At 38.1% G+C, this 24,625-nt stretch overlaps 1 protein-coding gene across 1 annotated transcript in view; it reads right to left on the bottom strand.

Annotated features, from left to right (window-relative positions):
* The window catches only part of SMIM22 (small integral membrane protein 22), a 75,616-nt gene that overhangs the window by 19,255 nt on the left and 31,736 nt on the right, over nucleotides 1-24,625 (bottom strand). The window contains exon 3 of the mRNA XM_044089054.1: nucleotides 4,166-4,248. Within this exon, the coding sequence (XP_043944989.1) occupies nucleotides 4,166-4,248 (83 nt within the window). The remainder of the gene's footprint in view (nucleotides 1-4,165; nucleotides 4,249-24,625) is intronic.

The raw sequence follows: 24,625 nt of genomic DNA, 5'->3' as shown, positions 1-24,625 counted from the left end.
CCTGGCATCTTGCTGCCCAGTGTTAGTTCCCAGTGGCCCTATCAAGCAAGGCCACTGAAGTGATCCCCGGGGTGAATTTTCTATTGCCCATCCACTCATCAAGATTTCTCTTGAAGAGGGCTAGTGAGGTGCTCTGCTTGACATGAATGAGAAGTCTGTTCCAGAGCATGGGTAGTCTCTGGGTTAGGAATCTGTCCTTTGTTCAAGTCCTTTGTTGATGGCATCAACTTTTCTAAATACCAACTCTCCAACATGATTGTTATGGATGAAACTGCGGTGTTTATGGGCCAAGGACCTCAAACAACAATTGATCAGAAGGGTGCCTTGTCAATCTACATTCCCTCCACTGGTTACAAAAGTGCACACGTTACCTGTATTTTGGCAATTCATCTAGATGGAAAGAAAAACTCCACCTCTAATCATTAGTAAGGGCAAGAAAGATAAGACTGAACGTGTTTCAGGCATTTACATTCTTGAAACCAAAAAAGCCTGGTACACGCAAGCAGTTATAAGGAAGTGGGTCGATTTAATGCTGCCACTTGTTTTGTGAGGTGGTGAAAGAGGTCTGCTAGTCTCGGATTCAGCCAGCACTCACCATGCTAAAGACATGACGAACTTCCTTGCACAGAGAAGAATAGATCAAATAATGATTCCCGCAGGAGTGACTGCCTATCTCCAGACTCCTGATATTGCAGGACCATTTGCGCATGGACCTCAATGACTACATTGAAAATAGAACGGAGAGAAATCAGTGTGGAAACTTTGCAAAGCCTAGCCTGCAAGAGGTCGACTTGGGTGAAGAATTCATGGGATAAAATCACTGACAGCTGTGTTGCCAATGCACTACGAGCAGGCTACATGGACAAGCAGTGCTCATTTAAGGAGAGCTCTATTGCAGGGCATAACAGATTGGGGCCAATGGTTCTACAGGAAATGGATTTGCAAGAAATTCAGGCCAGAATTTGGGGGTTGGAGACTTATGACAGTGTTCCAAAAGAAGATGACATGACTCTATTTGAATAACTTTTCCGTTATTGGGGCAACAGAATGGATTGCTTCTGCTTTCAGCTGCTAGCAAGCTCATGTCAGTTTTCTGACTTTATTGTATTACGGTAACGTTTCATTATCAAGGGGTAATTACAAAGTACGGCCACTAGTTCCCAGAATTCATTTTTATGACTTTCCGTTATTCGCCTCTTACAGTTTGGGTAAGGAATAACGAAAGCATCCCCACTCAAAAAGTGTCAGTTATTCTCCTGTTTTATTTCCCGCCTCCAGTACACATGTATTGAGATTTTTCTTCACTTTCTATTAAGCATGAAATATTGCACTGTGAAAGCCAAGGTGTAGACATTCTGAAGTTGAAATTTTTGTTGCACTGTTTATGTAGAATTCTCGCACAACTTAACGTGTTACCTAGAACTGTTGCCCAATAATGGAAAAGTACCAAATAAATGTAAATTTGTGTACATGAAAAAATGTTGATTTCTGTACATGAATAAATATCAATTTTTGTACATGAATAAATGTAGATTGTTGTATGGGGGGGTAAATAAGGCATCCCCTGATAATAAGCCCTAATGCATATTTCGGTGGGGGGGGGAAAGTATAAGACCCGGCCTTATTTTCGGGGAAATACGGTAGTTACTTTTGTTTTGGAAGCTGCTGAATTGCCCTATCAGAGGACCTTACTACTGCCCTTCTGCTCTCACTTGAAGTTCATCTAAGTCTTAATCAGTCATTTCTAGTATTCCTGTTCAAATGCATTTAAAAAGGAAATGCTCAGATGTGGTCTTCAATACATTGATTATATCCTCTCATTTACCTGAAACTAACTAACCAAACCATCAACAGTTGCTCCAGTCCTTCCAGAAGAATTCAGCCACATTAATTTAATGGTGACAAACTCCTCTACTCTTTCACTTTAATGCATCTTTCCCTTCTTATATTGTAACTGCAGTATACATCCACTTTCCAGTGTTGTTCCTTTGAGGATATCCTTCTGTGTGAGCCATAGTTCTTTGGCTCCTATTGTCTCCCATGAGCTCCCCTGACCACTTTTAACTATTCCCAAAGTTCTTCATAATTTGTCACCTAGTAATCCTAGATATTCATTTTGTTCTTGTGAGCTCTTTCCCTCTTCCTGGAATGAACCACACCATTGCATGGCCACTGCTTGCTAGGGGTACCATAACCTTATGTTTAACAGCCTCTCTCCCTGGCTGGACACTATATCCAGTAACCTTCATTCTGTTAGTGTTGCCACTTACTCAAGGTTCAGACCATTCCGCATATTAGGGATTTTACTCTTTTGCTTTTTTGTCTGTATTTTCATATCAGTGCACTCCATGGGGATTCAACCCCCCCCCCCCCCCCATTAATACCACCCTACTCCTAATTCCCTACATTTTTATCCTGATTTTGAGGGTGCTGTTGTTGTTAGCCTTGGACACATCTAGTAACTGGCAGATAGGTTCTACCAAACAAATAAGTGCTGTCTTTCACTCTAACTGCCACAGTCACTTGTTTTCATACTTTTGTCTTCTCCCCATGTTTCTTCCCCATTTAGCTATGTCTGCAGACTTTATCCCTTCTTGTCATGTCATCTTGATGTCCCTACTATTTCCTGAAACCTTTGTACCCCAGTATGACTGTCACAACTCCTTTCTGGTGTCTGATGAGAAGTTCCATTCCTTTCTCACTGGCCACATCCTTAAGCTCCAACCCACACATATGGGGCTCGAGGTTGGCAAAGATGCAGGAGCCCACAATTGCAGGCCTCAGTTTACTGAGCTGTGGAAGGCAAAAGCAATAATGGTGACAGCATTACACCAATATATACTGAAGGAACATTAGGCCTGCTAAAGTTGTGGCAGGATCTAAGAAAGAACCACAAGGGACAGACCTGATGATGGATAATGAGGCTAGAAAATCTGACATGGGAGGCACTGTTGCTGGGCAAACCATCACATTCACAAACATGTTTTGTACAATTTTTGGAGAACATACAAGTAAATCACAGGCACAGAAATCTGAATGATTCCTCCAAAGAGCTCTAAAGATTCAGTCATACAAACTGTGACCACTGCAGTGACATGGCATTCTCACTAACTGTAAAAAAATACTCTCTACTATAAATACGTAAACTGCATGTCATCTCTTAGGTACGTACTTAAATGTGAAAACATGTTTAAAATAATAAGTAATCCCAAAATACCACAAGTAGTAGTGATAGTGTGCAAGTACCTGAAGATTTACAGATTTAGTTTAAAATATCAACTGTGTTTTACTGTTTGCAATCACTGTGTAAAATCTTATTAAAGTAACAGGACATAGGAGTAAAATGAGAGTTGTTCCTAAACAAGCAGAAAACAAGTGAACTAAACATCTTTTTGTGTAAACAGAAAAAAGGCCACTTCAAAATAGCTGATGCAGACTGGAAAAAATACAGAACACATTGAAAAAAATGATAGTACTCGTAGTACTGAAATATGAAAATACTAATAAAGGAAACAGGACAAGGACATAAACATCCTGGGCAGTAAATCTGTGGTAAAAGGAAGTACAGTAAAGACAATCAGAGGTGTTTTACTCCTACCATAGTCTCTTACTGTCCCAAATATTTACATTTAAAGAAACGTAGAAGCAGCATTGTAAGACAACCACGGGATTACTTCGTCTGACTATACTAGGCTTTTTAGTCCCTCTCACTCAGCATAACTTCTTCTTTCGGCTTTTCCCGGTTAGGGGTCGCCACAGCGGATCACCTGTCCGCTCATGATTGGCAGTGGAGTTTTACAGTGTCGAGTTGCCAGCCCGGTGCCCAACCTTCCACATTAGGAACACACACACACACTCACACCTAGGGCCAATTTAGAGTGTCCAATCCACCTGCAGCATGTCTTTGGGATGTGGGAGGAAACGGGTACCCATGCGACCACAGGGAGGACATGCAGACTCTGCACAGAAGGCACCCCAGCCGAGGATCGAACCGGAGAACCTCTTGCTGTGAGGCGACAATGCTAACCACTGCAGCCTTGGACTGTTATATTCTCCTAGGTCTTTCTTGAAAATGGGCTGTGTGTTATTTAATATGCCTACTCTATGCACATGGATAAACGTGTAAAAATTCCAAGCTGCAGATATAAATATCGATGCAGAATACCTTTTTGTGGTGAGGAGCCGAATCACAGCAACAGCAGCAGAAGCACCTTATAAGAACCAGGATGAAAAGCAGCACCACCATCCCTGCAAAGACACATGGGAGAACATGTCAGTTAAGATGTGAAACAAAAACCTTCCTCATACTCTCGCAATGTAATGTTCTATTTGACATCGGATGTAAGATGTTAGAGTGCTATAAAGATATGCAGAATACAAATTTAGAATAAAGGCAGATTAGTTAAACTATTAGACATAAGAACATTTCAGGTATGTAAATTCATGAACACACACACACACACACATATATATATATATATATATATATATATATATATATATATGTATGTATAGATGTAGATATATATGTGATGCACATAGGTACTATGCCATTTGTGAAATCAACATTCTGCATATACCAGTTTGGCAACTCTGATTAGTAGAAATTGCATTTTGCTAAATCAAAAAGTATCAAAAAACATTGTTCTTCTATGGAAGATAAGACCTGCATTCTATATTTACTATATATAGTGGAGACCAGCCTTAAACAGTCAATTGATTGCACACACACGGTTTGCAAGAAATTAATCAGCATGTCTTGATTTGTTTCCCACAATTTAAAATATAAAAATCTAACTTTGACAGATTATAGATTAATTTGATTGGATATTGAACATTCCAGTAAGAAGTAAATGTATTTTTTATTTCCCCATGCAGAACATTCAACATTTAAGCAATTGAACCCCCTAATATCTCAAAGTCTCAACAAACATTCAAGTCAGAAGCACACGCTTCAACTCATTATACTCTGCCTGACAGACAAAATTACCATTTAATCATGGCAAAGGTGTGTGTGTGTGTGTGTGTTGGGGGGACTGCATTAGGAAAAAAATTGAACTTAATTTCTTTTTCCTGTTACCATTCTTTGCATTAGCCCAGAAGCAAACAATTTTAGTAAAGCTTTAATGTTCAGAGGAAATCCTTAAAATAAAAATAAGTAAATAAATAAGAATCTTAATCTGAGTAAATTATTAATTCCCACTAGTGAATATTATACAAGTCAGTTGCTTAAGTCACACTTATCATATCATTTACACACACATTATATATATATATATATATATATATATATATATATTTATTATTATCAGTATTATTATTATTATTTAAGTGGGTAAGTGAGTAGCATTTCCTGGACCCTTTTCAGCTGCACAAAACTGAGGAAAATGCACTCAAAGAATTATTCTTTATATGACTTCAATTTGAACACAGAACTGTTTACATAAATCAAAATAATCTGACAACAGGTAAATCCTAATTACTGAAATGCTACAGCATTCTCCACATGCTCTACACTGAGAGATCAGTCACACTGTATACTGAGGAAAGGAAAGCCAAACTGCAAATGAAAATCTGTAGACTTAATAAACTATAAACACATTCTGTACTTTATTCTGATGGTGTTGCTTCACTTATTACCCCTTTTTAAAGAAATGAAATGCAGGATTGCAACTTATAAGTAAAAATGTTTTCTGGAATAAACAGTAGACAAGTACAGTTTCCTGATCGGATGGAAAGTTTAACTATTAATGTATCCCATTGTATTAACCCAATGTACAGAAGCTGTCTGAGTCATCTGACTACTAAACAAGTACAAAACTGGTACATGTTTAGCATTCAGATGATTGAAACAGCATCTCCAGACTAGTGAAGTTTTTATAAAACTAAAAACTTAAGGGAAATAAAGGTTATGGTATAAAACCAATAATCTCTAATGCACAGTTGGCTTTTCTGGGTATTTGCTCACTCCTGACTAGAACATTCCTTTGGCTTTACTGTCTGGATCAAATGTGGGCAGTCAGTTGTTAATCTAAATAGAATGCATGCCACTGTTGTAAGTTATTGTTGTAATACTTTTTTTTTTTTTTTTTTTTTACTTACCATACATTCATTAAATCTGAATCCTTCTCCAAGCAGCACCCAGTTGTTCCTGGCAGATGCTGCAGCCTTTTGAATGATTCAGCGTTTCTTTCCACCACTATTCTTTTGTCTGTTTTTGCACAGATACAGTCACTTATAGCTCACTTGAAAAGGTTCATGTAAAAGAAATAAAAATGCATATAGTACCACAGATGTCTATCTGTGTCGCAGCACCCTGTCTCTTAACGAAAACTTACAAGATCCAAGGCCTTGAATCTGTGCCGCATGACATCTGTGCACCTTTCAGCTGGCTAGTGTGACATTACCAAGCCTCTTTATGCACAGAATGGCTCAAACAGCTTTATATTACATTTGCTTGATAGTAAGAAACAGTAACCTATCTAGTCTACCTTTCTACCTCACCTGTATCCCTCTCCTGCCCTGTACTCATCTTTCTGTATCTCATACTCTCTCAGTTAACTTCTTGGATTCCCTCTTGACCGAGGGACCCCAACTGTCTCTGTGAAGATATATTCCACAGAACCAAGGAAATAGTTGTGCCACAGTCTCCTGCTTTTGCCTCCTCCTCCTCCTCCTGTTTTTCCTGTTCAGAGTGACCAGATTCCTTCACGTTTTCCTGACATAATCCTGCACACTCATTATAGCCCTTGTTATCACTAGTGAGGAAAGTTCCTCTAACCTTATGCCCTATCTTGAACGCCATTCTGGCAGACTTCCTCTGGACTCATTTTGTCTGTCTTATTTTCCTTTTCTTGTATGACTTTTAGAACAATGAATGTATTTACCATGACTTGAGAGAGTAGGAGATTTACTTCTTTAGTTTTTGGAGTCTGCTCACTGAAGGATGTATCCCATTCTGTTTGCTAATGCCACAGTCCTCTCAGCCTTATCATGGTTGTCCAATCCAGATGTGATCAACACTTTCACAGGCTTTCTGTGTTCTGTTATTATTAGTTCCACCCCCTGTGCTAATACTTTCAAACAAGTTGTTGTGGCCCAAATGCAGTACTTTGCATTTTTCTGTACTGAACCTCAGCTACTATGTTTCTGATGACTTGTTAGCCTTTCCCCGTCCTTTTGTCTCCATCCTGACTACTGCTACACATACCATTGTGCCATCAGCTAATTTCATTCAGCTTTCATTCCCTCAGAAATGTATTCAGTGAACATACTGAAGAAAACTTGAACACAGGACCAGCCTGTGTGGTGCTCCTTTAGCAGCCTCATTATTTCTAATATTGCCCATCTCATCACAGCCAACTGTGTTGTGTTCCATCCATCAACTGTGCATCAATCTAGTTTCATAGACTTGCTCGTAGCCCTCTAACTCCTGCAGTTTTCTTACCAGCTACCTCTGTAGGACTGACTCAAAGACATTAGAGAAGCCCAGGTAGACTACATCTGTAAGCAGTCCCTTGCCCAATTTAGTAATCATATAATAAAACTGGATCAGTCTTCACTGTTGGCTCCTTCTGATCACGAATCTGTGTTGTTTGTTGACCAACACTTCCCTCAGTGTTTTATGAATGGTTTTCCCTGTCATTGCAGTTTTCTTTGCATGACTTTCCTGTCACTACTAGTAGGATAACAGGCCTAAAGTTGCCTGATTTTTCATCTCCCCTTTAGTTTTAGGGTACAACTCTTGCCATCTTCCAGCCCTCAAGGATGTCAGTACTGGCAAGGGATAGACTGAAGGCCTCCATCAGAGGATCCACTAACATAATGGCCAGATTAATGTGGACCCAGGGAGGCAGCCTGTGTGGCCTCTGAGCTAATCTTCCCTTATGGTAGCCACTTTGCTTTACACCTTCTCTTCCTCTGTCCTGGTATATGGCCAATGTACTTCTCAATCTGCCTTATTAACCTGCCAGCATAGTACCTTTCCTTCCTTTTTCTTCATGAAGATTGAGATGATGATTTAATTCAGTACATTTGCTGTTTCTCTGTCTTTTGTGATCTATCCTTCATCTTTGCTTGACCAGGTTTGTCTATCCCATCCTCATTTTTTATTACATGCATAAAACTTTTTTGCTTTCCTTCTGACTACTTAAGCTATTTACCTTTTAACTTGTGCCTTTGAAACCCTTACCTCTTCTGTTGCCCATCTGCTTGCCTGTTTATACTGTCTCACCCACATACCCAGCTCTCCCTTCTGCTTCTTATATGCAGTTTTATTTGCATTAGCTGTATTTACTTACCTCACATTCATCTGATGCCACATTGACCATTTCATAATTTTTTCCAGTTTTACCTGTCCCCTTCCTCAAACCCAAGCTGTTATTTTTCTCAGTTTACACCTAGAACTTTGACTTATCTTTGACCTTCTCTCCAACTCAGCATAATCTACTCCTCTAAAATTCTATACCATTGTCTTTGTATCCTTATCACTCCTGGGCACTCTAAACCACATAGTGGCATTATAACTATTGGAAAAATTGTCCCCTCAAATGGACATCTGACTTCCTCTTTTCTGGTTAGGACCTCAGTCAGAATTCTATCCTTCCAGTATGCTTGATGAGGAAAGTTCCAATCTAGGTACTGTTAATAAGTGTATGAAGATAACATATTTCATTATGGTTAGTACCAGAAATGTTTTTGAGGGCTGTTGCATAGATAATCAAGGTCTGTTTAGTGGTGGTGTTAACATTAATGATGATAAATTACCATGGTATCAGACCACAGCATAACATTTTAAGAACAGGACTGAATTACTGAAAAGATACAACAATTTAAAACTAAACAAAAGTAAGTACAAATCTAGAGTTACAGACCTGAGATATACAGATCATGTTAATTTTATCACCTGAAGGTCTAAAACCAGACAGTGAAAATGTCAGAATAGCTGTACAGATGTATCCTTCAGAGGATAAACAAGTTCTCATGATATTAGCACAATGCATTATATTTTATTTGTTCTGTTTGATGTAACAGTTGTACAACTGGAGACATGCGATGATACTGTTATCTTCATTCCTATTATGCTGCCATTTTGTGAGGTTGTTAAAGTTGCAGTTTTACTTCAAATGCTGCAGTAAAGTGTCATTATTAGCAACACAAAGCAGATGGCTGGATAACGCACAGTGTGCCTTGTGATACTGTGTCAGGACCAATATCTTTTTCATATGAAACAATTGAAAAACAACATTCAGACAAAAAAAAAAGCATGCCAAACATTTAAGTAGTCTTGGAACTTAAAGTTGCTTTATTGAAGATTGCCATGTTACTTTGCAATAAAGTCTTTTTACCACATATCAGCCTTTCAGTCTGAAATAACTATAAACATACTAAAATGACTACTTTTAACCCACCAGAACTTTGAGAACCCATTTGCCAATTTTGCTGTAGCATCAGTTACCACCCTTGCCAGTCCACCATTTATGTGAGTGAGTTAAAGCACTCTCCATCTAATTTAAATGCCCTTGAAAACTATTTGCAGCTAATCAAAATATGTTGTAATTTCTTAATGGGAAGATGCTGGTTGCTCAACATTTTACTGTAAGTGTACTAATTAAAATAATATACAGGTTATAAAAAACAATATCTGTTGTGGTACAGACAAGGGAATAACAGAGAGGTGCATAATTAACCGTTGCGAAGACGGTATATTTTTGAGTAATGGAAATGCAAATTACCTAATCATAGATGGATAGAATTAACGAACCAAATCAAATCCCATCTGTCTTCAAAAATAGATAAATATGGTGGAAATGAAGGAGGATGTTTACCCTGCAATTCTGATGAGAAGTAGGGTGGTGTGGTTTTCCACCTCAATTTCTTCAGGAATATAATAAACTCCACAGTCCCACTATACCTTGGAGTTGAATGTATTTACAGAAGGAATTGTAGTTTGACCAGTTGTTGTTGTTCATTTCAAAATAAGTAGCTGTGGTCTAACACCACCATGCAAAAAGCCATTGCCTCATACAGCGAGCATGATGCCCACAAACAGAATGATTACTTCAGTTAAGGAGTACCACTGTGATTTGCATCCCATTCATAGAAACGTTCTCTCACCTGAACAGTACTGCAGCTGACATGTAGCTCACTCACAAAAACAGCATCAAATACTATAGCATCATAGAGCCCAATTACAGCACTAGAATTACAGAAAAAGAGTACCACAGTACCATACTGCCCAATCACAGAGCTTGGACCCTTGATGATGAATACCACAGTAGCATGCAGGCCATTCACAGCACTGTGATCCCAGTAAAGGAGTATCCCAGTAATATGCAGCCTAGTCACAGAACTAGGATCCAACATAAAGAATACCACAGTACCACACAGCCAAATCACAGAACTAGGATCCCATTTAAAGAATACCACAGTAACATACAGCCCAATCACAGAACTAAGCTTGTAGTTAAGGAGTACCACAGTACCTTACAGCCCAATCACAGACCTAGGATCCCAGAAGGAGTATCACATTAGCATACAGCCCAGTCACAGAACTAGGATCCATGTTAAGGAGCACCACAGTGTCATATAGCTCAATCACAGAACTGGGATCCCATGTAAAATTTATCACAATACCCTGCAGCCTAATCACAGAACTATGATCCCATATAAGGAGTGTCATGGTACCATACAACTGGATCACAGAACTGGGATATCAGATAAGGAGTATACCACAATAACACACAGCCCAATCACAGAACTAGAGACCCAGATAAAACCATAGTTCCTACAACCCACTCACAGAAGCTGCAGCTTATTTGAAGACCACATTAGTGCCATACAACTCACTACTGCAGAGTAATGCAGTACTATGCAGCACATTGAAAACAGCTAGTATTTCAGCTGGAAAATGCTAGAAAACCATACAGCCTGTTAATCTAACCCACATCTCAGCTGAGGAGTACTGCTGCCTACAAGAAACAGCATTTCATCTTAGAAATACACCAGCACAATGCATTCCAACAAAAAGCTTGCATAAAACCAACTCTGAGGGTATACCTCTCAGCTGCTTCTGCCTGCTTGTCTAAACTGCATCCCCCTCACACTAGATTCCATACCTCCACTGAAGCAGTTCCTAAAGGGCATACTCCATCTGAAGACTCCCAGGAGGGAGAGTGACCCAAACGGGGAACCTGTGATTTGTGTTGGAAAACTAACCTTATCACCTTTTGAATCGGCTGCTTTTGCACATCTAAAATGCCTTACTTGGAAAACAGTTTTCTTTATAGCTGTTGCCTCTCCATCTGCTAGCAGAGTCTCTAAACCTTTCGCAGTTCCATAGGACAGGGTAACCCTGTACACTAATCCCTTGTTTATACCAAAAGTCACTAAAGAAGTAACAAACTACTCTATTCAACTTCCAGTCTTCTTCCCTGGTCCCCAGAATAAGGACAAAAGGATCTTGCACTCCCTACATGTACATGAGCAATTGAGGCACTACAGAGACAGATACCAGATATTTCAGAGAGTCAAATGAGCTGTGAAAACAAACAAGGATTACCAGTGCCAAAACAAACCTTTCAAAGTGGCTAGTACACTGAATTCACTTCACTCATGTCAGGACAATGTATAAAAGTCAGACTGTATTCAATAAAGGTAATGCAGCTACTACTGCTCTCCTAAGAGGGGGTTATTGCTCAGGACATTTTTAAAACAGTTATTTTATTAAAAGCATCTCTAGGTCTCTCACACTACAGCTTGTGTGTGATTGGTCTGGATATTCCCCCCTGTTGTTGTCAAGGTTCATTGTTCGAATTACATCTAGAGGTTGCACAACCACCTGTATTTCTAAGACAGAAGATGTCTTCTCCCTAGGTTAGGCAGGTCTACTTTTCTGTACTTTCCTTCCCATATTCCTAACAATCTGGCATCCATACTCTTTAACCAGGACAACTTTGAACCTCTTCATACCCTTTTCCACAGTAAATGGAACTCCATACCTTATCATAGCCAACTACCATACCCCCTCCATGTTACCTGCAGCTCACTAGGGATACCTAAACAAACTGACATCTTGTCCTATGAAGCCTAGCACTATTCTTTTGGAAGATTTCAACTAGCCCTCTATTAAGTGGGAAACCTACACCACCTCGAATAAATGTGTACAATGATTCCTGAATTTTATTAATACTAGGTCCCGGGTTCACATCCCAACTAGGGGTTCAAAAATATTAGACTTGGTTCTAACCAGTATTGCCACCCTCTGCTCAACATCTACAGTTATGTCACTAATCAAATCTGACCAGCAGTCAGTAACACTCACTATAAAGCCTGACTCACCACAAAACCCTTCTGTCTTTAGAGACTACACTAATGCAAACATAATCCAGCTAGCTGGTGACCTAATGAAATTTAAGAAGTCTCCTTAGCTTGATGACCCCATATGACATGCTGTCACATTTATAGATAATTTCTATGCCCACCTGAAAACATGCATTGTGCAGCTGTCCCCATAAGGCATAAATACAATGCCAAATTCAAGAATAAACCCTTATGGTTGAACCACAGTATAAACAAAAATATACAATGAGGTGAAGAAACTCATAGCCCTTAAAAGCAAACTTAACACCCCATTATATAGAGCTGAACTCAAAAAGGTCAATAAAAAACTCAAAAATAAAATTAAATCTTCCAAAAGTAAATAATTGAAAATTGCTATCTCTGCTAAGGGCAACCGCAAAGCCTTCTTCAGTTATATCACAAAGCATGGAGGTAATGTCCATCAGTTCTCGGAGCTAATACATAACAATGCCTACTCATTCCCTGAGAACATATCCAACATATTAGTGGACAAATGCAACTCTAGCGTTACTCCCATACCTCTCCCTAACTTTCCTCAGCTTATTAGCACACCCATGAAACTATTTCTGATCACCTAAAAGCAAGCCCTTAATGCTCTCTATATGGGCAAAAACACTTGCTCCATGTGTCCTGAAAAGGTACCAGGACACCTTCTTGTCAGTACTGGACTGTCTGATAGACTCATTACTAAACTTATTCAGCTCTAGCCTCTCCACTTGATTTCTGCCTGAGGAATGGAGAACTGTAGTGGTCATTTGACTTCACAAGGAGGATCTACTACTGATCTAGAAAACTTTAGACATCACTCATATCTGTAAAACAATGTTACATAGCATTATGGAACTCATTAAGAAGGACATAGGTAATCTATAAGCTTTGGACACAAGCCAGTTTGGGTTTGTTAAAGACAGATCCTGCCTCCTGAACCTGTTGGGCTTCTGATGCATCAGGCCCAGGCAGATCTGTTCACACTTCCTACCTGGACCTGGCCAAGGCCTTTTATGCCATCCCACATTCTAACAATATTGATAATTTAATCAAACTAAATGTAGACATTTATGTTACCTGCTGGATTGCTAACTGGCTAACAGACATATTAGCATTAGAGGCATGCTCTCTTTGAAAAGAGTATATACAAGAGATGTCCCCCAGGGATTGGTTCTAGGAAGACTTCTCTTTGGTATTTACTTCTGTGATATCAATGCTGACATCAGAGGCTGTGAATGACCAAGCTTCCAGATGACTGCAAACCTGGAGCTATCCTCCCCATCTGACTTGCAGATTCTTCAGCAGAAACTAGCACATACCAATAAGTGGTACCTGGAGCTCATACTAAAACAAAATGCAAAGAAATGCATCCTTGCCCTTTGGCAAAACTACGCACTCATGCACCTACCACAAATGGTGATTCAGCCATTAGGCACTTGGGCATGTTCATTGACAAACTATCCTTTGATCAACATGTATTCACTGTTTTTTTTGAAACAGGAAACAGCTTTATTAAATTATCTCATGACACAGGCAACCATACATTTATATAAATGAAAACAAACCATATTGACATATTTTCAGTTACAAACTTTATACATCTGTTATAATCTATCCGGTCAAGCACCACAAAGCTCATCCAGTTCCTGCCTTCCCTTAAACCTCATTCCTCCTCAAAGGCATTACTCTGCATGCATTGTTCCCACAATTCCCATTTTTCTATGTAATTTGCTCCTGCCCTTTTATAAAGATCTCACTTCCAGTTGTTTCATCATTATTACTATATTCCCTACTTCTAGTATAGGTGGTTTAGACTTTGATATCCATTTTTAGTAATTGCTTTTTTGGCAGCCATCAAAATTAAACTCACCAAGGCCTTATGATCTAACAATTCCGATTCTGTATCATAGCTCAAAAAAAATTTTCACAACTCACTATTTCTGTTGGAGTAGTCTGCAAGGAATTTTTAAAGTCTGCCAACATTACACACAAAAAAATACTTCCCAATTGCTTCTTTCTTCCCCATCATACCTCCAACATTTGCAATCTACCTGAAGAAAAATTCTATTTAGTCTGCTTGGGGTATAAAAGTAGCTATGTGAACACTTCCAAGCAAAGAACCTAAATCTTCTAGACTTTGTTGGATATTTGGGAGCCATACATATATCCACCATTGTTTCTTTGTGAATTGCTTTTCCAATCCTTTCTAACCTCCTCTGATGTAATCCTACAGTTATGCAATATTTTATATGCCCTACTAATCATCCCTTTTTTAACAGGAGCTTTTGTTTTAAGATTCTACTAAAAACTCTAGCATTGCTGGTCTTTCACTTAGGATCCCTCTATTTCATTCTCTTTGCCTGTACTGTGATATCACTCCATGATAGGGTAGGTAGTCTCTGGCCTACAGTCCAAATTAATTATTGGCCTCTTCCCATTCTATTACCATTCCCTCTCTAATTATTTGCTCCCAATACCTCTGTTCCTTTGCCAGTTTTCTCTGGTAAACTTCACCCCATCTTGAATATTCTCTGTACCTCTAATTACAGTCATCCCTCAGGAAAAACTCCTTTCTCCATCCCTGTGTTGGCTTAGTTCTGAGAATATTTTCTGCTGCTTTATGAATATAATATTCGGTGTGATTATTGTTATTCTTCTTAAGGATCTGCATCAAAATCCCAGTATTTCCTTGTTTTGTGAGGTTCTTCCCATTATATCATAATCTCTTTCCTCTTTGAATTACAGATTTCTGCTCGTGTTATATATAGGAACCTTAACTATGTACCTCTGAAATACCCCGTTCAAATAAAGTAATCCCAAACTGCCTTATTCTAATGGAAGGATCAACTTATTCTACTTGACACTTGCTCTCTTCTCCTCCCAGATAAAATCCTTCACCTCTTTATTAATTGCTAGCCACAATTTCTCCTCTGATTGATAAAAAATATGCTTGACCTGTGTATAAAACTAAAGGGACTAAAATCATTTCCACTGCATGTATCCATAAAATAGAGCTTCCAATTTCTCAATTTTTGTATTATCTTTTGTTTAGTGTCTTCCCACCTATCCTTAGCTGCAAAAACAGAATCCCTTTTAATCCATACTCATAAGTACTTCATTTTATCATGTCTCTATAAATATGGGCATTGCTGAACCAGTTCATGTATGGGTACATAGTCTATGGCTATTGCCTTTATTTTACTTTCATAAAAATACCTGAAACTGTCTCAGAATTTTCCATAACCCTGGAATGTCCTTTTCTGGTTTTGTCAGGTATAAAATTATACCATCTACAAATAAAGCCAAATTTTCTTGACTACCATACCAATTATATCCTTGAATTTCGAGTCCCTTATTTTCTGTCAGTAGTTCTAAATATAACGTAAATAACAAAGGGGAAACAAGACTCCCCTGCCTGGTTCTTCTACTCAAACAGAACTTATCAGAGAGGAACCCCCACATTTTAATTTTCACCTCCGATTCCTCATGTACCCCCCTAAACAACCTTATAATTTTATCAGGGAATGTAAATGCTTCCATTGCCCTACTCAGAAAATCCCAGCTTACTCTGTCAAATGTTTTCTCTGCATCAATACCCATCAAAATCCGTGTATTTTCTTACATTCTGCTTCTGTCTAGATCATCATTGTTCTATTAATGTTATCAAATGTTTGCCTCCCCTCCACAAAACCACATTATTCCATATCTATTGATTTTGGCATGACCTTTGCCATTTGTTTAGCCATTATAGGCATAAATACTTTATAATCATGGTTTAGAATTGAAATGGGCCTATATGAAGCTGGATCTGATGGATCTTTGCCATCTTCAGGTGTTACAGCCACCATCATTTTCTTCCAGGATGTTGGTGCTTCTCTTCCTTTTAAAATACTGTTAAAGAAAACCTTCCAGATCTTTATCACTTTCTTCACGCCTAGCTTTCAAACATCCACAAGAGTCCAATAATTCCTGAGGACTTTACAGTAGATTGGTTATACATCACCATTTTTATCAAATGTACTCCTATCCTAACTGTTAGTAATTGAGCCTCATATTTAATTCTTCCATAAACATTTCCATTTGTACTTTTTATTGATTTCCACATTTCTCTGCTTTACACAGATTTTCATAAAATTTGCAAAATATTTCTAATACCCTACAGGATCTCTGGTTATTTTCCTTGTTATGGGCTCCCTAAGCTTGGCAACAACCCTTTCTACTTCCTGTTGTCTGAGCTATTGTACTAAATTGTTTGTGCTCTGAAGGTATCATCAAAAACAGTTGCTTAACAGCAATCTTTCTAAACTCATGCATACTATTGAGGTAACCCCTTATTTTTTGTTTAGAAATCTGCAATTGTGCTTCTTCTTGTTCTGTGAGATTTCCTCTGTTCTGTACTATGTTAACCTTTGTTAATCCCTCTAAATAATTCTTGTTATTTCTTAAGCATATCTCTCTTTCTTTTATTTCCATCTTATTTTTAAACTCAATTTTAATTTTATCCACCCCTTGGCTATATTTTCAGAAGAAATTTCTATCTTCTTTAATAAATCCTGAATAATTTCCACTAACCATTTCTTAAATTCCTGTCTTTTTAACAGATAGGTGGGGAAGCTCTAGTGTCTTATTTTTATTTCATTACCCTGCATTTTTATTTTTACTTATTAATGGCACACAATCTGAAATAGCTATTGGATCTATATCAAAACTATTAATTAAATGCCCATATTCCTGTGAAATATAATTTCTGTCCAGCCTAGCCCAGATTTTGTACCTTAGGGAATAATATGTAAATTCTTTCCAAACTCCTACTACTGAATTCACATCTTCCGTACCAAATATCTTCAAAAATCTACCCTCTGTTGTTATATTTTCCTTTCTAGCCCCACCCTCGATACATTTTCACTGTTGCAAATCAAATTCTAGTCCCCTCCTATAAGTAATATTCCCTGTTGGAAGCTGATTATTTCTCCCATAATTTTCTTAAGCTCCACTGTAGCAGTTTTAGGTGGAATATAAATACATGCCAGTGTAATCCTCCTCCCTTGCCAGTAGCCCCTTGTTATTACAAATCTAACATTATTATCTTTTTTCTTCTTTTATCATTATTGGTGTTCCTCTCACAATTAATATAAGTGCTCCAATTTTTATTTGTCCCACATATGCTGCTGAATAACCATCCTGAAACCATTTCTTTATCAAATTCACATGCTCAGTTCTTTCCAAATGTGTCTCCTGTAGAGTAGCTACTTGCATTCTATATTTTTAATATAGTTCACTACTCTTTCTTTTTTGTATATGTCTGTGAGACCATTCATATTTTTGTGAAGACTGTGCATGCCCTCCCTGTGTTAATATGGGTTTCCTCCTGGTGCCCTGGTTTCCTCCCACATTCCAAAGACATGCAGTAGGAGGACTGTACACTCTAAACTGGCCATAGCTGTGTGTGAGTGAGTATGTGGTATGGAAGAACTATGGCAGGGCTAGCCACTCAGTGGTGTGAACCTTGGCTCTAGTTGATTGTCATTATTGAAGTGACAGCCCCAACCCCATGTGCAAAAATAGGAAAAGAGGTTGTGCATGGCTGGTTGGCTGGTAGATAAGTGATTTTATGGTAAGAATGTTTTATTCCAACTTATGTATTAAAGTGTTTTTTAAAAAGAGTAGCTTCAGCTTTTATGTTACATGCATACACTAATGTTTGGCAGGTCGATCTTTTATACAGGTGTTTCTTGACATATCCATTTGAACCTATGTCATATCTTACAAAACTTTTTGTTTTAATGAACCCCCCCAAAAAAACACACCTCCAGAACACCCTCTATCACCTTAACACACAAAACTATGTATATCTTCAAATAATAAAGTTTAATCCTCCTAATAGGAACATTTGCCCTAGATTGACAGACACACTTACAGGCTTAAATTAACCTATAATGAAGGTTATTCTTGCTAGGATGTAAGATACAGTCTGTGCTTCTACTTCCACCAAGTGTGGCCTGTTTTTGTCTTATCTTTGTTCCTCTACCAAATGAAAAAACAACTTGAATGCTTTCAGAAAACATTATTACCTAGCAATTAAAAGAAAGAAGTATTCTGTTTTTATTGCCCGCTTATCAGATTGTCTCCATAAAAACATGAGAACCAGATACACAGTTGTATTCCACTTCACATATTGCATTATAAACATGTATGTGCTAGATGGAACCACTATTCAGTATTCATTATATTCTGTATTCTTTTATTTATTTGCTTCCCACTAAAACGTGTTATTAAATCAAGAAAAGGGCCTTAATCCAGGCATTCCACTATGCAGAAATAAGAAAAGGCATATCAATTTTACTTATATCATGTCCTTTTGTCCAGACTTTCTTCTCCTTTTACATTGCAGTGCCTGCATCTCTTATTACTGATCAAGAAAGAAGGAGAAAATAGGTGCAACTGTTTACTTTAATATCCCAATTACACACAAAATTAACTGAAAAACCTTTACTTTATAGCAGCATGCAGTATATGCCATGTAGCATAAAAATACAGTAAGCTCTCAGTTGACCAGAATTCTTGCAACCGAAACTCTCAAGCAATCAGAAAAAAAATGAAGAAATAGAGTACAATTTTCATGTGTTGCAGTTTCTATTCCCCCCCTCAGAAATATACCTTACATTTTTAGAGTTTTAAAAAGGAAGATAGGAATAAATTCCCTCTCTCAACAACTTAAGAACAAGTCAAACCAAATAAACAGTATAGGGTACAGTATTAATCAGGCCTATTTTTAATAGGTAGCTCTCAAGCAACCAGAAACTACAGTTGCCCGGCATCTACCAATCCCCATGGGTGCTGGTTAACCAAGAGTTTACTGTACTGTGAACAGCAAAATTTTGTTTTACTTACAGTGAACTCTTTCCTTCCTTCCTCTCCCCTCCTAAATCTTCTTCCAGCCTTTAATGACTTGAAGTAAGGCATTTGCTTTGGAGCCCCTACAAGTTTAACAAAGTCAAAAATTCCAGTACTTCCAGGTTTTCTTATTCCATCATACTTCACAAATATAAGTAATGCTTTTTAATCTCACATTTATTGACTAATTTCTTAGTTGCTGGTTTTCTTCCTGTAGATCTCCATCTCCCATATCATCTTTATATCACGATATCGAAAGCTGAAAACAATGAACACAATTTAATCAAACCTAAATAATCTAAAGCACACAATATCGAACATTCAGAACAGCAAATTTTTTCCCAGGTAAAAAATTTGCTTTTCCGAAACACATTCACACAACACAGGCACATCAAAAACAGCAATCCACACACTTAAAATCATACATTTAACCCTACACTAAACTATACAAACACTACTATCTATCCACGTACCTTAATTCAACCCTAACCCTAAGGTTCATCACTATTGCACACTCACCTTACCCACGCTCTAACCCTAACTCACTTAACCTGCCCCTAACCCTAAACTCTATCACTATCGCACACTCACCTCACCAGCACCCTAACCCACATAACCCGCACCCTAAACCTAATGTCCACACAATCACACACTTACCTGAACCTCCGTAACTTTCCACCTCAGTGCTAAAAATAGCGAAGCCACAGAAATGGACAACCAAATTCTTTCCCTAGGAAAGAATTCGATGTTCTGCAGCTTCGCTATTTTTAGCGTTCCATGCATAATGTTCGACATTGTGGTATTCGATGTTATCGGCTTTCGATAATGTGATATGAACCCCCCATATTCAGTCTCTGGTTCATTTCCAATGTACTCCTGGTTCTTCTAGTCAACCCTTGAAATATTTTCTGTTTCTAAGCATTTTCATTTGGAACATTGGAAAATGTTTCACTTGCATAGTCTCTTTATGGGCTTTGTTATCAGAAGAATAAGAAACAGAATCCCATTCTGTTTGGCAACATTTTTTGTTGGACAAACTTTGTATTTCCTCCTTAGCATGTTCTGCATTAAAGAATAATTTTGACCATCCAAGAAAAAATATTCTGAAAATAGTTAATACAGCAGCTTGAATTTCACACCTGCTTCTCAACATTCCCTTATTGCTGGAATAAATTGAACCTCTTCTGCCTGGTGTACAGTGAGTAATCATTTTCCTCAAACACTCTTGTCTCCCACTTTCAGTACTTTCTCCTTCTGTCATAATTTTGTCAGAATCAACTCCTTCTGCTGGTAAGATTGCATCTTTACTATTAAAGATCTGGGTTGCTTTCTCATGCCAGGTTTGGAGCATATGCGCTATGTGCTCTTCCAATTAACAACCTCCTGCTGTAAAATATCAGTCCAGTTGCTTATTTGTCTTCATAAAACTAATAGAGTTTGTTCCTACCATTTTTTCTGGTACAGCAGAAAATCTCAGTTTTTGCCTATGTGTTCTGTCCTCTAATTTTACCATTTTTTAAACATTTCTTCTTGAGCAATCTTGAGCAGTTTCATAATCAGCCAGTCTTTTCCTCATGTGAACCTTTGATTTTTGCAGTTTTATCATCTCATCTGAATATCTTCCACTTTTTCCAGCCTTTTGTTATTTGAGTTGATACATTTCTTCAATGTTGCATTTATTTTAATCAGCTCTGAGCACATTTAACTTATTTTTTCCTTTAGATTACTGGAAGTCATGTCTGGCACCAGTGCTCAAGCTTGAACTGCTTATCTCCCTGATAGGGCCCACCATTGTCATAGCTTAAGGCAATTAAACTGGCTTTAACTACACAACTGCTTAAAATATTGACAACTAACTACAGCATACAAATTCATCATCCAGAAAATTGCCCTGCACTACATAACTTATTAATGACCTACTTTCCAGCAAGGGACCACCACACTAGTAACAAATTCTTATAACTTACAAATAAGTAAAATGATGTTGCAGGAGACTTGCTGTACTCCCTATATGTTGCTAAACTCTGGAATAGTATTCCCATACAAATAAAACTCTCTGACAAACTCACTCATTTTAAATTACTGCTTAAACATCTTAACCAATTCTGGTCCTGCATATGCTCATCTCAAGGTTGAGACTGTTGACTGTACGATACTCTCCAAATGCTCTCCTTTAACATAATGCACTCAACCTCTCATTGAAATGACAAAATTATTATATGTAACTGCTGCCTTTACAATCCACTAAGTCGCATATGGGCTTTCTCTGCAGTAACTTCCACCTCTGTAAAATCTTAGGCTATATAAATGTAACTATTGTCTGTGTATAAATGTAAATAGAAATGTAATTACTTTATGTTTAACCGGAACTTAATATAATGTAATAAGTAAGCAAATGGAGCTTTTCTCCCCGGGCCTCTAGTGAAAAAGGGTATTACCCAGTCAGACTTTCCCAGTAAGCAAAGGCAAATAAATAAATAAATACTTTTTAGCTAAACAGCTGCAGGTTGCTTCTCAACCATTGTTTTCTCCTTACCTTTTGTGACTGATTTTCTTTCAGGTTTTCTGAATTTTTTTTTTTTTTTTTGCTGGCATCCAGGCAGTGCACTTACTAGCCAGTTACTCAAATTTCTCCAAAACATGAATTCACTGGCCCTTTTCTGAGTTTTTGTTTTCACACTAGGAGAGGTGAAATTAATTTGTTACTCACTATGCAGCCATCTTAAAAGTCCCCCCCATATATCCACTGTTAGAAAATCCCTTTACCTACCCAGACTAATCACCCGAGTATTTCTTTCAGATTTAAGGGAGTTATCATCCCTTTGTACCCCTCCCTCATCAGGTCCATAATAGACAATAATGGCTCCTTTGGTATGTACTTGCCAAAGAATATGACCCAGCCTAAGAGGCTGCAGTATTTTCTCACTAAGATAATCAGAGACGTCTTCCTTGAGCTACCTAGACTACCTTAAAGCACTCTCTCTCTTTTTTTTTCTATTTCCTACTGACTCTTGAGAGGTGACCTCTACCCTGCCTACAGAGCCCTAAAAGATCCAGCCATATGTGACCTGCGGCACATCTGCAAAACTAATAATACCAGCTCCAAAGATTTTAACTTCCACCAGAACATAGATATACAACCTGCTGGTGAGATACATATGTATATCAGAGAATCTTTTATAGAATAGCCGTTCATTGCAAAGTAGCTCCCTGACCCTTTTTAAGAGTAACCTGGACGAATGGATGGACAATTGTAACTACACACTAGGTCTGGCTACTCAAGTCCTCATTGAAAGGGGCCAAAACTAGGTATAAGTTAGTGATGTTAATGGCTACCTACAATATTGTGACTAGGCTACAAGTGGTCTTCTGGATCAATGGCCTAGTATTAATCTATGAAGTTATACTATGCCATGCATTAATGTACTATATTACACTTAGTTTTCTATATTATACTGTAATATACCTAAGCAAAAGTCAAATGGTGAGGATACAGGCTTGTGCCATATTTACCCATGACTGCTGGAGTTAAAACCACAAGGGTGAAGCCCAACTGATCTAATGGAAACACAAATGAGTAATCAATACAATACAACGCGCGCACAGACACACACACACACACACACACACACACACACACACACACACACACACACACACACACACACTCCTATCACTGATTCCTTTTATACCTTGAGCCATCTTTTTTTTTACTAACGTTTGCTGATTTGTAGTGCTCAATGTACATATTTTGGTTAGTAACATTTTTAAAGAAAAACTCCCTCAGTTTCTTCATATATTTTGGTTTATTTGACTTAAGATTAGTAGAATGGGTGTTTATTCTGGGTATGCTTTCATTTGCATTTATTCTGGGTATGCTTTCATTTGTTTTCTTCCTTAATAGCTTTTTATTGTTTTCTGTTAACAGTAGGACTCAAATTTAATCTTTAGAATCACATCTGAGGCACTTTGCTTTAAATTGCTTAAATGTGTTTAGTTTTACAGCTCTCTTTGTATAATTATCCATGGAAGTATACTGGTGTTTCTGTTGTCAACACATAGAATAAACTGAAATATTAGCAGTACAAAGTGAAATAATCTTTAAGAGAATGTTGTCTTAATTCTTTAGTCCTTGATGCCTTTTTGGATGCTTTTTGCCCCACCCATCAGTCCTCCTTAACCCCTTCATTTCCTGTGAAAGTTAGATATGGATTCTTGTACTGTATATAATGTCTGATATGTTTTTGTCTATTCTATTTTATGAATAATCTTATATGTTCATAGGTAATTACTAGGCTAGCTGCCCTTTTGGGCCATTTTAAGCATAGCCAGTTTCCCCTTTGGTGTTTGAATTAACCTATTCCATTTGGTGTTAGATTGGCCTTACCCATCCCATGGTTAATACGTGTATATTACCCCAGTAAGAATAACTGAGATCATACCATAATTAATTTGAGGGGACCCATATGTCCGATAAAGCATTAAGGAGCTGCCTCTATCTACAAGTAGTACAAGGAGCAGTCCTGGGGTAAAATTTCTATTACCTATCCATAAATCCAAGTTACTCCTGAACATGTACAGGGATGAGCTTTGTTTTATGTGGAATGGGAGTCTGTTTTAGAGCAGTGGTACCTTGTGAGATGTAACTGTCCCTACAAACTGCTCCCTAGACTATTTCAGATGCCATTTGACTTGCTGATGTGCAGTAGGTCCATCATTATTGGCTTGGAGGATGTCTTGCTTGCCAGACACAGGTCACCTCTTAGCAGTCAATAAGATACCAAGTATAGCCACAGGGCTTTCAGTCAGTCAATGTAGGACATATTAGTTAGGTCTTGGTATCTGTTTGGAAAGGAATTTCGGTTGGTGTTCCAATTGTTGCATGTTTCTGGACAGATACATACAAAAGGAGCTTTGTAGACAATGATTGGGCTAAAGAGCTTTGTAGACAATGATTGGGCTAAAGAGGGCTCAGTAAAGGGGAACAATGACATCTCTAGCGCTAGATGCACTCCTTTTTTTATAAATTATGTGATATAGATCTTTCTTATGACAGTGTAAACACTTTGGTCAAAAGTTAGGTCACTCTCCACATAAGTCCTCAAATCCTAAACAACTAGGCTAACTCTTGGTGTTGCTGTTCCCTGGGTAGATGACTTCCTAAATGATATAATAACCCATTTTTTGGCATTTAGTTTCAGTCCATGATTCTGGCACTTATTTGTTTGGGAGAAATCTTCCAGCAGAATGGCTGCATCATCTGGGGATTCAGTGACTGCCCCTAACTTGTAGGCATAGTCAGCCAAAGCCCTCGGGTATCATCTGGGGATTCAGTGATTGCCCCTAACTAGCAAGCATAGTCAGCCAAAGCCCTCGGGTACCA

The sequence above is a fragment of the Protopterus annectens genome, chromosome 12.part0 (genome assembly GCF_019279795.1).
Source record: "Protopterus annectens isolate FY-2018-M chromosome 12.part0, PAN1.0, whole genome shotgun sequence".
Taxonomy (NCBI): domain Eukaryota; kingdom Metazoa; phylum Chordata; order Ceratodontiformes; family Protopteridae; genus Protopterus; species Protopterus annectens.
Note: the sequence above shows the minus strand (reverse complement) of the source record. Positions and strands in the feature narration are given on the sequence as shown.